Genomic DNA, 14,153 nt, shown 5'->3' on the forward strand with positions numbered 1-14,153 from the left:
GAACGGGGGCATCGGGAACATCAGACAAGCCAAAAGGAAGGCAGAACCGGCGCTACCAACAATTGGCTAAGCTCTGTGGTCTGCCAATAGGGGTGGGGTGGGGCGATACTCACCATGTGCAATTCCACTTGATCAATTTGTGGGCAATTTCGAATATGTGGCACATTCGGACCATAACGCTCGCACACAGTGAATGACCCGACTGTTGCAAAACACGTCACAGAATCACTTCGAAGTGCAGACGGCGCGTAGTAGTGCCTTGTGGTTAATAACACCCGCGGTAATAACCAGGGCGGCCCGCTGGACTCGAACCCTGAACCTCAGCAACAAGGGGCGAATGTACTCTGACCTCTGGGTTTGCCCGGCCACCTCGAGGAATGTGTCATTATTGTTTGTGTGTGTGTAGGTTCTCCGGGCCCACCCGGGGCCCCCCAGGTGACCCGCTATGGCACGGACATCACTCTGCACTGGACCGAGGGCGACCCCGGCAGATCTGCCGTCACGACCTACATCATCGAGGCCCGGCCATCGGGTATGCGTGTCACGTTCACATATACACACACGGGCATATGTGTGTCTCTAATCGTGTGTGTGTGTATATATAGTGGGGAGCGGAAATGTAGCGGATAATGCGCTGCGCTACGAACCTGGCGACCCGGGTTCGATTCCCACTCATGGCCAACACCAGTGACGGTTATCTGAACCTGTCCTGGGCCTCCCCTAGGTCGACTCAGCCTCAAATGAGTACCTGGTGCGGTGGGTAAACATCGCCAGTAGGGAGACAAAGGCAGCCGGGCGTGGTGCTGGACATCCAGCCCCTCGTGTGCCACCCCAACCTTCATAGGTGCACGCTCACAGCACTTGCCCAAACAGTCTGTTAAAAAGCTACAAGGGGGATCTTTGTCTTTTATTTGCATGCAAAGGGCAAATTATTTGGTGATGCTTCATTGGCAGTGGTGCACAGTAAACAAAACACTCAACACATTGGTCAATAACACTGCCTTCAAAGGAAATATACATTAGGTGGCGTTTTTGGCAATAGCCCTTCTTCATAGCAAATGAATACAGAGGCCAGAAGAAGGCCCATCGCCTAAAACGTCACCAATTATATATGTTTTGCTTGGAGGTACTGTGGTGCCATTGACTAACACGCTCAGTGTTTTTCGTTCCACTGAATGCACATTTCTACCCTACCTACGACAGCCACCAGGTTAACACACACAACAACAACCGCCATTCGCCACTCAGTGGCGGTGACGTCACCATGGTGTGCCAGGCCATGTGCACGTTAAGGCCACGTGAAGTGTCGAACGCCGGCTGGCAGGAGGTCACGGGACAGACCCAGGTTCCATGGATTGACTGACTCAGATGACTGGCCGATGCACCACCTGTGCCCCCTACTGTGCCACACACACATGCACGTGAGATGTATCGAGGACACATCCCGTCCAATGTGCTTCAGCATCCATCGTTCCGCCTTTACGCGAAGAAGGGGGCCGTGCCGGCCACGTAGCGCTGGCTCCCTCCTGGCTTCAAACGCGCAGTCCTCATCCATTGGCTGGGCAAGGATGACCCCATCGGTGGATGAGAACTGCCTCCTAGTGGCCAGCGTTGCCCATGACCTCTTAACTGCCACAAATCCTCGCTGCTCGCCGCCAGGTGTTCCCAGAGCTAGGCTTTCGTCAAGAGCGGCAGCTTACTTTGCCCCCAAAACGTGGATGCGGATGAGATCCCTACGGCCTACAAAAGCGATCAGTCCGGAGAGCGGCGTAAGGCCTAATGTAATCTTGTGCAAGCCTTGGGAGGGAGGGGTGAGGAGCGAGCGGGCGGGGGAGGTTAAACACGTACACTCTTGGCCAGGCTAAGCCAGAGAGCATCCGGCTGACGGATGATGCAGTGAACTTGCCCCGTGGTCGATGGCTCAAGGGCAGTGGTGGAGGGAGTCTGCCGCAGCAGTCAGAGAGAGAGAGAGACGCGGGAGAGGGGAGAAGCCACTGGGCACCCAAACGGCCAAGTTGCAGAGAAATGTATTAAATAGATGCGTGGTGCCGATCTATCGAGCTGTACCAAGCCAGGCCGGGCATGTGGAATTTTACAAATGCTGGCCTTTGTTGTATGTGTTACTGAGTGTGTCTGTGGCGTGTGTGTGTGTGTGCGTGTCGTTTGGGGAGTGGCCCTGCACGCTGTGGGTTTGATCACTAGCCACGAATAACATCAGTGGCGAGTGATGTCTGAACCAATTCAGAGCCTCCTGTAAGTCGACTCAGCCTTAAAAGAGTACTTCGTTTGGTGTACGTATCAATACTGGGGAGACAAAGGCGGTCAGACGTGGGTGTTGGCCACACCTCCTGCTCATATTCCGTGCCAGCCTTAATAGGTGTTCGCTAACAACACTTGCTCCAACAGTCTGTTAAGGCTATACAGGGGATCGTCGCCTTTGTTGTTTTGTTCTAGCCAGCATAAGTATATGACGCACACTACACCTCAACACAACTGCACCTTCGAGTGACTAAAGTTTGCGTGCTGCGTGTGCAAATTATGTACGCGCGTACAATAAAATCACCGACGAATAAGAAAAGGCTGCTACATTAAGAACACATTTGCGTGTGTCTGTGCGTAATGAAGACGCGGGTGTAGGCGTGCAGCCAGGTACCCCGAGTTTGTGAACGCTGACGAGCAGAAAAGCGACCGCAGCAGAGCAGGAAATCATCGCGTCGCGTTTGCACGTCCAAGGCAGGACCCGCGTGATTAATTATCTCCCCGTGCCATGTTTCCCCTTGCCGCAGCTCTGTGGCATTTCCCTCCTCACTTTTTAATTTGCTTACGTACTCTGCCATGGAGTATGTATGCACGATGAACATATTTCGTGCCGTACGTAGCCTAAAGTGCTAGTAGGAGGTGCGAAGGATCGACAACAAACTAAACACAAAATGCAATACTAGAGAAATTTGTTTTCAATCTAAATTTAAAAGTGCATAGCTCCGTTGGTTTCCTAATATCAGAAGGAAGAGCGTGATAGACGGCCGTAGACGTGCACCTGAAAGTGTACGATGGGGCGACCGTCTTAGTTCGATAGCCCTGCTGCGAGGATGACCGGAGTTCGCGTGGCGATGGATTATGTTCCTTGACGAGATCATCAAGGTATTGTGGTCAATTTGTGGCAAGCACCTTGTGTGCCTAATTAGTGCGATGCAATTCGAGCTGTTAAGAAAAGCGAGTGAGTTTGGCTTGGGGCAAGACGACGTCGCTCAGAAGGGACCGATGGTTTTGGTGGGCAAGATAAGTGACGGAATGGCTGCCAAAGTACGGACAGCGCGAGGGCGTGGGGGGACGTTCGTCGAGGAGACGGAGCGAGAATGGAATCGGCTCCTGGTACACACGTGGGCGAATATGGACTGTCGCATCACAGAAGCGTGTGTGGGGTTGGCGACTATTTAGGTTAGGCGTTCATCTGGCAGTAGACCCATTATGGTTGATGATGATGATGATGTTGTCGGCCTCCGTAAAAGGCATCCATTAAGTGCATTCAAACAAACCATTGACGGTGTTGAAGCTGAACAAATGAAGAAAATTGCGACCAACAGCAACTTGTAAATGCTGCTGCATCTGTAGAAAAATGAGATCAGGAGGTTTATGTGAGGGGGGGGGGGGAGGGGGTTCGTTGTGATGTATGCGAATGTGTGGGACACATTGTTTAGTTTTTATGATGCAACGCTGCTGTTTATTCACAATGCGAATAGCAAGAGACAGGGCGGCATTCTGACTCAATGGAAAAATTGTTTAAATCTGCAACCTCTGTGTGACCGGCGGCGGTGCATTGCTGAAATTCATGTCATTCTGACTGTTAATTATAGATTGTTACTGGACAACAACGTTCAGTTGTGAGCTGAGCCGAGAGACAAGAGGAAGCTGATTGTGCCACCAAACTCCCTCCCCTTCACTCCTCCCTTCGCCCAACTCCCTCGCTGCTATGCAAACCATCGCAGTGCTTGCACAGAGCAACAGCAGCAGCTCCCTATTCGGGCAGAACGATTAATCGATTTAAAATCGAAATCGCAATTTGAAACAATGCGATTATGAAATTGCAAAGGCTGCGATTTTTTTGCGATTTGAAAAGTCCGATTACTTTCTAATTGGAATTGTTTAATTTTGTATTATTCTAACTTTATTTATTTAACTTAACAATTTATCTATGTTTGATTGTTCTATTTCAGTTCAAACATTTTAATAAATACATGTCGGAAGCAATTCATATCTTTTAAGTTCTCATCTTTGCATTATAATATATAGAGCAGTTCATATTTTGATGGTATCATGTGGTAATGCTCCAATCACATGTTTTAAATCTATTACACAGTGAATATTGAACTGAAGATTGATTTTAAAAAATGTAATCTCAAATCAAATCGCAATATCTGTCAGAAAAATCGCAATCAGATATTTTCCCCAAATCGTTCGGCCCTACTCGCTACCCAGAGTCCCTTTCATGCGCAGACACTGGGCCCGGGCCGCCGCTACCCACCCCCAAACATTTCCGCATGCACTTCACGTCCGGCGAGCACGGGGGGAGCAGCGGCGCGCAGGTTCATCAGCCGCCGACGCCGAGCGTCCTGGATGGCCCAGACACGCGGATGGCCCAGACACGTGTCTGAGCCGGGTGCAACATTGTTTTGATGCGGCTCGGAGATGGCCACGTGAAAGATTTGTTAGACTTGGCGTAGAGAACGGCCACGTAATTTTGTTGGCGCAACAAAAAAAATCACGCACCGCTTTTGAGCCCGCGTTTATCGACCTTCCACGAGGTGACGCAAATGCTGCTGATGATTGGAGCCGTTAAATAACCCCAGTAGCGCAGGAGCAGCGGAAGAGAGTAGTAGCGTTGATTTAATGTACTTATAGTGCAGTAGAACTCCCCTTATCCGTGACGATGCAGGGGGGTAGACTTCATGGATAATGTCTGTAATGTAACTCATATCTACCAGGAACCAGTGTGGCCGTGCCCTTACATCGTGATCTGTGGGCTCTAGCGACCTCACTCACTCTCACAGAGGTCTGAGCTAAAGCGACCTCATTCATTCTCACAGAGATGTGTGAGCTACAGAGACCTCCACTCACTCTCATAGAGACCTGTGAGCCAAAGCGACTTTTACTCACTCTCATAGAGATATGTGAGTCAAAGCGACCTCATTCACTCTCATAGACATCTGTGAGCTTAAGCGACCTCATTCACTCTCATAGACATCTGTGAGCTAAAGTGACCTCATTCACTCTCATAGACATCTGTGAGCTAAAGTGACCTCATTCACTCTCATAGACATCTGTGAGCTAAAGCGACCTCATTCACTCTCATAGACATCTGTGGGCCAAAGCGACCTCATTCACTCTCATAGACATCTGTGGGCCAAAGCGACCTCATTCACTCTCATAGACATCTGTGGGCCAAAGCGACCTCATTCACTCTCATAGACAACTGTGGGCCAAAGTGACCTCATTCACTCTCATAGACATCTGTGGGCCAAAGTGACCTCATTCACTCTCATAGACATCTGTGAGCTAAAGTGACCTCATTCACTCTCATAGACATCTGTGGGCTAAAGCGACCTCATTCACTCTCATAGAGATCTGTGGGCTAAAGCGACCTCATTCACTCTCATAGACATCTGTGAGCTAAAGTGACCTCATTCACTCTCATAGACATCTGTGAGCTAAAGTGACCTCATTCACTCTCATAGACATCTGTGAGCTTAAGCGACCTCATTCACTCTCATAGACATCTGTGAGCTAAAGCGACCTCATTCACTCTCATAGACATCTGTGGGCTAAAGCGACCTCATTCACTCTCATAGACATCTGTGAGCTAAAGCGACCTCATTCACTCTCATAGACATCTGTGGGCTAAAGTGACCTCATTCACTCTCATAGACATCTGTGAGCTAAAGCGACCTCATTCACTCTCATAGACATCTGTGAGCTAAAGCGACCTCATTCACTCTCATAGACATCTGTGGGCTAAAGCGACCTCATTCACTCTCATAGACATCTGTGAGCCAAAGCGACCTCATTCACTCTCATAGACATCTGTGAGCTTAAGCGACCTCATTCACTCTCATAGACATCTGTGGGCTAGTGACCTCATTCACTCTCATAGACATCTGTGAGCTAAAGTGACCTCATTCACTCTCATAGACATCTGTGAGCTAAAGTGACCTCATTCACTCTCATAGACATCTGTGGGCTAAAGCGACCTCATTCACTCTCATAGACATCTGTGGGCTAAAGTGACCTCATTCACTCTCATAGACATCTGTGAGCTAAAGCGACCTCATTCACTCTCATAGAGATCTGTGAGCTAAAGCGACCTCATTCACTCTCATAGACATCTGTGAGCTTAAGCGACCTCATTCACTCTCATAGACATCTGTGGGCTAAAGCGACCTCATTCACTCTCATAGACATCTGTGAGCTTAAGCGACCTCATTCACTCTCATAGACATCTGTGAGCTTAAGCGACCTCATTCACTCTCATAGACATCTGTGGGCTAAAGTGACCTCATTCACTCTCATAGACATCTGTGGGCTAAAGCGACCTCATTCACTCTCATAGACATATGTGAGCTAAGCAATAACAACTGAGAACTGCCTACGTGTTAAACCGTCCACGGTTGGACACCCCCAACTTCTACTGTTTGGCTACACCTCTGTCGAGGACCAAGGGCCCCTCCAGTGGGAGATTTAAATCGTTTCGTAATTTTGGGCCTAAAAGAGGAGAGATTCAACATCTCTCTTACACGCCAGCACTTGGGATCGAATTCTGCCAGCCATTGTCCGTTGGGCTCTCTCTCTCGTCAGAGACGTGGGGCGGTGGGAACTACTCCCCTCATCATTAGAGGAAACCCTTCCCTACCACCCCGACTTGCTCCCCCCCCCCCACACTCCTCCCCCGAGTGCTCTGTAGGAGTCCTTATAAAGGCATGCGAGCGAGGGAGCGAGCAAGGGAGCGAGCGAGCGGCACTCATTGTGTGCAGACCGTTACGCATCGGCTCGGGATTATTTAGTGCTGGAACCTCCCCCGAAATCCACCCCCGCCCTGCGTCGATCGCGGCGCCCCTGTCATCACGGAAAGTTTAATGCCCAGCGGTTTCTCGGTTCTCTGAGGTCCGGATATGTGGGAGCACTTTAAGCTGCGCGTGGGGCCAGGGCCGCTGGATGCCGATCGCGAAGATAAATAAATGCTGTGCGAAATTACTGGGGAAAGAGAGGGGCAAAATGGAACGCCACGTATGAACTATGGCCTGGTCTTCCGATGTGTCTTCGGGCTGTACCACGTGTTGATCGGTAAGGTTGTCCGACGTTTCGCTTCGTGCGCTGGGGGGGAGGACGACTTTTTTTTGCGGGAACTGATGAAGAACGAGTTCTCAAAAATAAAACTCCCGGTACGTGGAGCGAAACGGCAGACATAATGCCGAACGAGACGCGGTACAACCCGAGAGCCAATTGGATAGCATTTAATGACCTGAACCCAGTTGCCAAAGAAGCTCTCCCGTACGCAGAGTGAAAACATCGGTACATCGTGTCGGCCCAAGTTTCTTTTGTCTTTTCCTTGCACCTCGGATCAGCACGGCTGTCTACGTACTGTGCGAAATAAGTGAAACACACATACATACATACATCCGTACGTACGGAGAGTTACTCGGCGCAACGGGACAAATCCTACCCAGTGGAATTTCTGGCTCGCTGTGCCAGGCTTTGACCGTGCCCCAAACGTCCCCGGCCATCGGCAGACCCACGCACAGTCGATATGAGGCGCGCGCCCTTGGCCCCTAAATCCATCACCGTGCCCTCGGGTTGATGATGGAAGAAAAAAAACCCAAGCTGTGGGTCGCTGCTTGAGAGCGAGAAAAAATAAACGAGTGACGAAAAAAAGAAAACAAATAAAACGGCAAAAAACAACGCGAGAAAACATTTCAAAAAAAAATTTAAACCCGAGCAACAGGAAACATTAACGAGGCATTCTTTCTGCACTTGGGGATATTTTTAGCCAGTGTCGCCTAAACCGGGCCGCATATTTTTTTGCGCGGCACCCGTTAATCACTCCGTAAACATTTCTTTCGCGATGAGGTATTTAATATGCTCGTGGAGGCTGCGAGAAATTGGCCCGTAATAATGTCGTGATGTGGAGAGCCGCGTTCTCAATTGCTTTTAGATGGCTTCCCTAACCGTCGCGCGTGCATTCCTGATTAAATTGTAATTAGCCGCCCGTAATCGTGCGCGTATCTGAAAATGAGTCGTTATCGCATTTTCGGCGACGCAAGGTCAACCTCCCAATCCAACCCCCACCCCCCCCGTGTCGTCCGTGTGACACCTCTGGAAGCTTCGCCACTGCGCAGATGGTGCCGCGAGAGGCACCTTCAGCCTCCTGCTTTCCGATGTCGCTGACCAGCGGCTGAATTAATCGCTTTACCGATCCGCGTTTTTACATGCAGCGCCCCTTGCAATTAAATTTGTCCTCAGAAAGTGCCGCGAGAAATATATATATTTTTTTTTACGACATATATATATGCACATATATAACAATGGGAAATCGTGAACAAAAGATAATTGCTTCTCGTTCAAAATGCAAATGATGAGTAAAAAAAAAGTCTCCAGTCAAAGTGATGTCATGCTCAATGTGCACTGAGGCATTGGTGCTCATCTTCTGCCTATAGCCCTGAGCCAGTGGTGGCAACTTCCTTGGATATGTATTCATCCCGGAGGGATGATGGGCCGGGTCAACCCCCAACCAATGTTTTGTCTCGCGACCTTGCGATTGCAAGCCACTCATTTGAAACCACCAGGTCAGGTAAACAGGTATATTCTTGCTTTGACTACAACAATCTTAAAACACAGGAACAGCAACATTTGAAAGCACTATATACCTATGATTCCAGAATTGTTTTTTGCCTTGAACAGAGCCCCATTATTTTTGGAGTGCCATTGCCAATAACATCTGGTAACTCGGGCGCATTTCTTTAAAAAAGCTGACTGCTGATGAGACGAAAAATGTTGAAACCAGTCCAGAGTTGGCTTGCATGAACAACTTCTGCCGGTCAGCGTACTGCGCTGCGATTCCAGCGACCCGAGTTCAATTCCTTGCTCAAAGCAAATAATAGTGGCGAATATTTGAACCAATTCTTGGGCATCCGCAAGATCGATGCAGGCTCAAACGAGTAGCCAGTGTGGTGTGTAGTAAACATCAGAACTGGAGGAGACAAAGGTAGCCGAGCGTGGTGCTTATCATACATTCCGTGCAGCCTTTCATGGGTGCTCGCTAACAGCACTTAGCTCAGCATTCTGTACAGTTATTTTTAGGTATCTTGTGTGAACATCGCCATCTTCATACTCGTGTTAATTAATTTTCTTGTTGTGTCCATAAGTACAAAAAGTAATGCGAGGATGCTGTTCTAAAACTTGAAATAAGTTTACATTAGTCAGGTCAAAATCTTGACCTTCCCCCCACCATAGGAATGTGGAATTTCCAACCCGGGCCAATGGAGATGAGCACTGGTCCATTGTTTGCTTTAAATCACCAGAGACTGTGACTTTTGTGTGTGGGTGCGTGTGGCTTGCCTCGGTTTCAGTTTACGGCCAAGAGTTAGATTCCACCTCTGGCCTTCGTGCTTTTGGGCTGATCTTTTACGCGAGCTGTCGGTTTTAGTTCTCAGCGTGGTTGGGTTGCCCGTGGGAATTGGGTAAAGTTATACATTCCCTACCCCCCACTTCAGGCGTGCTATACTCCCCACTTGAAAAATATTTTGTGCAATGACACTCAACGCTCACAAGCCCGTATTCACTTAATTGCACCACTGGCAAAGCGGCAGGGGGATAGAGAGAGCAATATTAATCAAGTTAAGAATTGTAAAAAAAAATTCAAAAGGGTGGAAATTATTTTGATTTAAAATATGGGGGCACTCATTATCGAAGTGTAAAAAAAAAAAATCTAATTCAGATATGTGGCAAATTGATTCGTGCCTCGACGCGAAATTCCTTACGACACAGGTTCCTAAATATGCTGTGAAATATTACGCGCCGTTTAATCAAAGTTTAACAGCGCAGTTGGGGGAAAAAGAAGTCATAAAAAACATCATTACTAAATTTCGCCCACTTTTTTTTTTCACTTTCAAACAAAAGTTTGGCCTACCATGCCACGGGCATGTTTGATGCGTCTCGCTCGCAGATGAAGGCCTCTGGGACATCATCGCAAAGGACATCCCCAGCGATGCCTACTCGCAGTCCGTAAGCGCCACGCTGCTGCGTCACGGCATCAGCTACAACTTCCGCGTGTCAGCCCTCAACCGCTTCGGGTGCGGCCTGCCCAGTGAGCCATCCCAACCCATCTCCGGTGAGCTGGCCCCGCACCCCCATGTCATTCCCGGAGGTCCGGGGTAGAAATGCCGTGTCGGGCTGCCCCCCTCATTCCTCCGTTCACTTTGTTACAAGTCTGCGTCGAACAACAGCACGTGATCTTTAACGTCCACTGCGAAGAAGTCGGCGCATGCGTTAAGGTTCGTACTCCCGCAGTACGTACCGGTTGCGGCCGTTGCACTAAAACCAGGAACCTTTGCAATGGGCAGTCATGGTCACCGCCCAATTGTGCATGTGGCGAAATGTCATAGGGCAAGAAGATAAAGAAGAAGAATATCTCACAATACCAGAAGAGAAAAGAACTGCATGTGAATGTATTGCCTTGAGTGGTTGTCGACACTTTTAATGTCCCAGGAATACTTACACATTTCGCAGGACAGCAGCTGCCTCAAAACCAGGACATGTGGCAACCCTAGCCGGAGACCGGGAGCAGAAACGGTGGCAGCTGGCGGCCTCAGAGGAGAGAGCGCCACAAATTAATCCTCTGATTAATCCTGCCAGGTTGCTGTTCCAGTGTGCCAGCACCCAGGTGGCAGGTGGCCCGAAATTGGGCAGCGAAAAAAATTCCTCCTGGCGAACGGTTGTTTAGTAACTGCAGCTACATACTATTAACATTCCTTTCCTTTGTTAATGCTACTCCCTGCATCCTCCCTTGGTGCTGCTGATCCAGCATAATGCATGGGCATAATATGACTTTGAAACCCCCCGCCCACCTCCTACGCATTTTCCATGAATATGCTAAATTCCTCTTCATATGCACATTCTTTTTTGTTAAGGCGCTCTTCCACCTCCAACCCAGCTTATTTATAAGCTCCTAGCTTGGTAGTGTCTCATTCTTCACCTGAAGACGGCTGCTTGCGTTGTAGCCGAAACGTCATGAGAATTATTTTATTTTATTATGTTTTATTTTAATTATTTTATTACTTCCCTTCTACGTGACTTTACCGAAAGAACCAAGAAGATTAATCCCTGCAGTCACGAAAGCTTTAAATCGAAATTGAATACGAAGCTGTCGCGTTTCGAAGTCTGCGGGGGGTTACACCAGGAAGGCATTCTCGAGGTAGCAAGGGCTATCAGCCTGTGTCAGTGAGGGCCACTGGAAGGTGATGTCACAGATCTGAATAACTGACTAACTTACTTTTTTTATTTTTACCAGGTAAGGCCCACTGAAGCTATATAGCACTTTTTCAGTCAAGTACTCAAAGCTGATGTTACTAAATGTGGTGGGAAAAACCTGAGGGCCCAGAGAAAAATCCACGTGACCATGGGGAGAACATGCAAACTCCAAATATACAGCGGACGTCAGGGTCGGAATCGAATCCACGACCTCGTGCATACCAGGCGACGGAGTTAACATCTCGCCACTTGAATAGGACTCTCTATCCACTCATTTCAAATGAATTTTGTTTGACCAGGTGAGAGCTCAAGGGGCAAGGATAAAGTCTCATCTCTAAGAGTTTACTTGCGTCACCAAATTTTAGCACGAAACAAAATCTGAACAAAAACAATACAACTGTTTCACACGAAGACTTGGACATATTTGTGGTGTGAGGAGTGTTCGTTAAACCCGAAGTGTAATCTTTTATTTTTTTCAAAGTATTGAATGATCGCATTGATTACCAACTCTCCCTCACTTTCGACCAGTCGCTCGTATTGCCACATTCGTGGGCGATTACCTAATATCAGTAAATTATAGGAAAAAATAAATGGTCATAACTTTGTCTTGTCGGAGATGGGTGATCATTATCCCAATATTTGAGCCTCGGGGCTGAATATTTCCTGTTATAGAAAGTTTCAGCTGAGGATTGGATTTACTTGATATCCCCCCAAGCATATTCACCGAGGCTCGATGTGCCAGACCCATTAATGAGAACGGGCCATGAAATTGACTTTCAGACGTGCTGACCTCTAAAACACGTAGCCACCTCCACATGTTTGCTTGTCCTGTTCGTATGCTTGAGAACACTTCCTCCCATTGCTCCCCAATGAACCTTCGGGTTTGTACCGCGGGTTATTTCGGCACGTCCGACGGTTTCGCTCCACGCACCTTAAAGCTTCGTTCTTGCGAAGAAAAGGGAAGCTCCCAGCACGCGGAGCGAAACGTCGGTCGTCGTGCCAAACTACTACGGGCGGGACACCACGCGAGACCACGTGGGAAACAGCAGTGCAGTGCGACCGCGAGACCCTACGCAGCGGCCGTGGCTTCAACCTCGTTGTGCTGTCGGTCCCGTTGTCGCGTTTTCTCAGCGGTGCACGACGCGGCGTTCTACGACGAGTGGTGGTTCCTGGTGGTGGTGGCGCTCAGCGGCCTCATCCTCATCCTGCTGCTGGTGTTCGTGCTCGTCATCCGGGGTCAGAGCGGCAAGCACGTGCGGCGCACCAGCTCCGGTATCTCGCCCAGCGACACCCCACCCCTCCGCCCACCTCATCGAGCCACGCTCTCGTCGTCATCACGCCGCGCCGTAGTGGCCTTGGCGCGACGCGCCCTCGGGCGGTCGCCACGTCGCAGCGGCGTCGTAACGTCGTCACGTCAAAACGTCGTCGCATGGTCACCGAATCGCATTTCTTCTTCTTCTCATTCTTTCTCATGGCGAGTGTTGAAAAAAAAAAGCAGCGGGGCTACGATTGTGTTGTTAATTTTGTAGGCCATTCTGTGGCATCCGGCCCAATAGAATTGCTTTTTGTGTTTAGATTGTTGTCCTTCCTCCGCACCTCCGATGAGCACGGTTGGCTACGTATGGTGCGAAAGAAGTTCAACATACATACACCCGCCTGGTGGCTGCTGTCCATGTGCCACATGGTGTCTGAGTGGAGACCACTCTAACAGGCGGGCTGTATTGGGCAGTCATCAGTGATATGACTGATGGTTTGCACGTCACAGAAATCTCAGTTTGGCGAGAAATGTCCACAACTTCTTCGTTAATTCGGACACACGGTTGAGAGCGATCTCCACTGTCATCGGGGCAGAGAGAAACCATCGCATTGCCACGTGATAACATCGTCACACCTTCGCATCGTTGCCATCGCGTCATGATATGGTCTGGTTATTTTATCATTGCTGTCACGTGCACGTGCACGTCACATCGTCCCAGCATCGAGTTCGCCAGCCTGTCACCATGTCACGTCGTTAGAGCGTCACGTGACATCCTCACATCATCACATCGTTGTCGCACGCCGAGTTGCGATGTTCTACAAAACCACCTTACGTGCACCACAACGGGAAACTGCGTACACCACTTCGACACTGATTTACTGCGTAGGCTTTCACGACCAATATAATGATTACTAATTGTAAGTGTAAATAGAATGCGTTGACAACTTGAGGAAACTGGATGCTCGAATAAATGCAACACGTTTGATGCAAGTGAGCGTTTGTGAATTGGACCGTTTCGGGAGGAGGAGGGTTCACGACACTCGTTTCATTTCCACGACCTGACTCTAAAACAACGAATAATGAATCATACTTTGACACTGTTCGTCATCACATTGTAATTCATTTTGTCATAATAACATATATTTTTTAATCGGGCACCCTTTACTTCGAGCAACCTTAAGAGCTTTTTACACGGGACAAGCCACTTACATCTCATCTCATCAACACATTTGAAAGGGCACCCGCCCGGTAGCTGCTGTCCATGTGCCACACAATGTGACTCAGCACGTGGCCTGCAATCGGTCATTAAGTCTTCCAGAGGGGGGGGGGGGGGCTATGATGGCTACTTGGTCTCGACGAGGGGGACCCCCAGTGGCAG

General features: G+C 49.0%; 1 protein-coding gene across 6 annotated transcripts in view; it reads left to right on the top strand.

The window, feature by feature from the left end:
- Positions 1-14,153, top strand: part of LOC144935147 (protein sidekick-2-like) — a 477,776-nt gene that overhangs the window by 420,972 nt on the left and 42,651 nt on the right. For 4 of the 6 annotated variants that reach the window (XM_078861598.1, XM_078861616.1, XM_078861607.1 and 1 more), the window contains exons 40-42: positions 407-532; positions 10,214-10,378; positions 12,649-12,789. In XM_078861598.1, coding sequence (XP_078717724.1) covers positions 407-532; positions 10,214-10,378; positions 12,649-12,789 — 432 coding nt within the window. The remainder of the gene's footprint in view (positions 1-406; positions 533-10,213; positions 10,379-12,648; positions 12,790-14,153) is intronic. The other 2 variants (XM_078861625.1, XM_078861632.1) reach the window with 1 other exon arrangement.

This window comes from Lampetra fluviatilis, chromosome 1 (assembly GCF_964198595.1).
Source record: "Lampetra fluviatilis chromosome 1, kcLamFluv1.1, whole genome shotgun sequence".
In the NCBI taxonomy this organism is placed as follows: Eukaryota; Metazoa; Chordata; class Hyperoartia; order Petromyzontiformes; family Petromyzontidae; genus Lampetra; species Lampetra fluviatilis.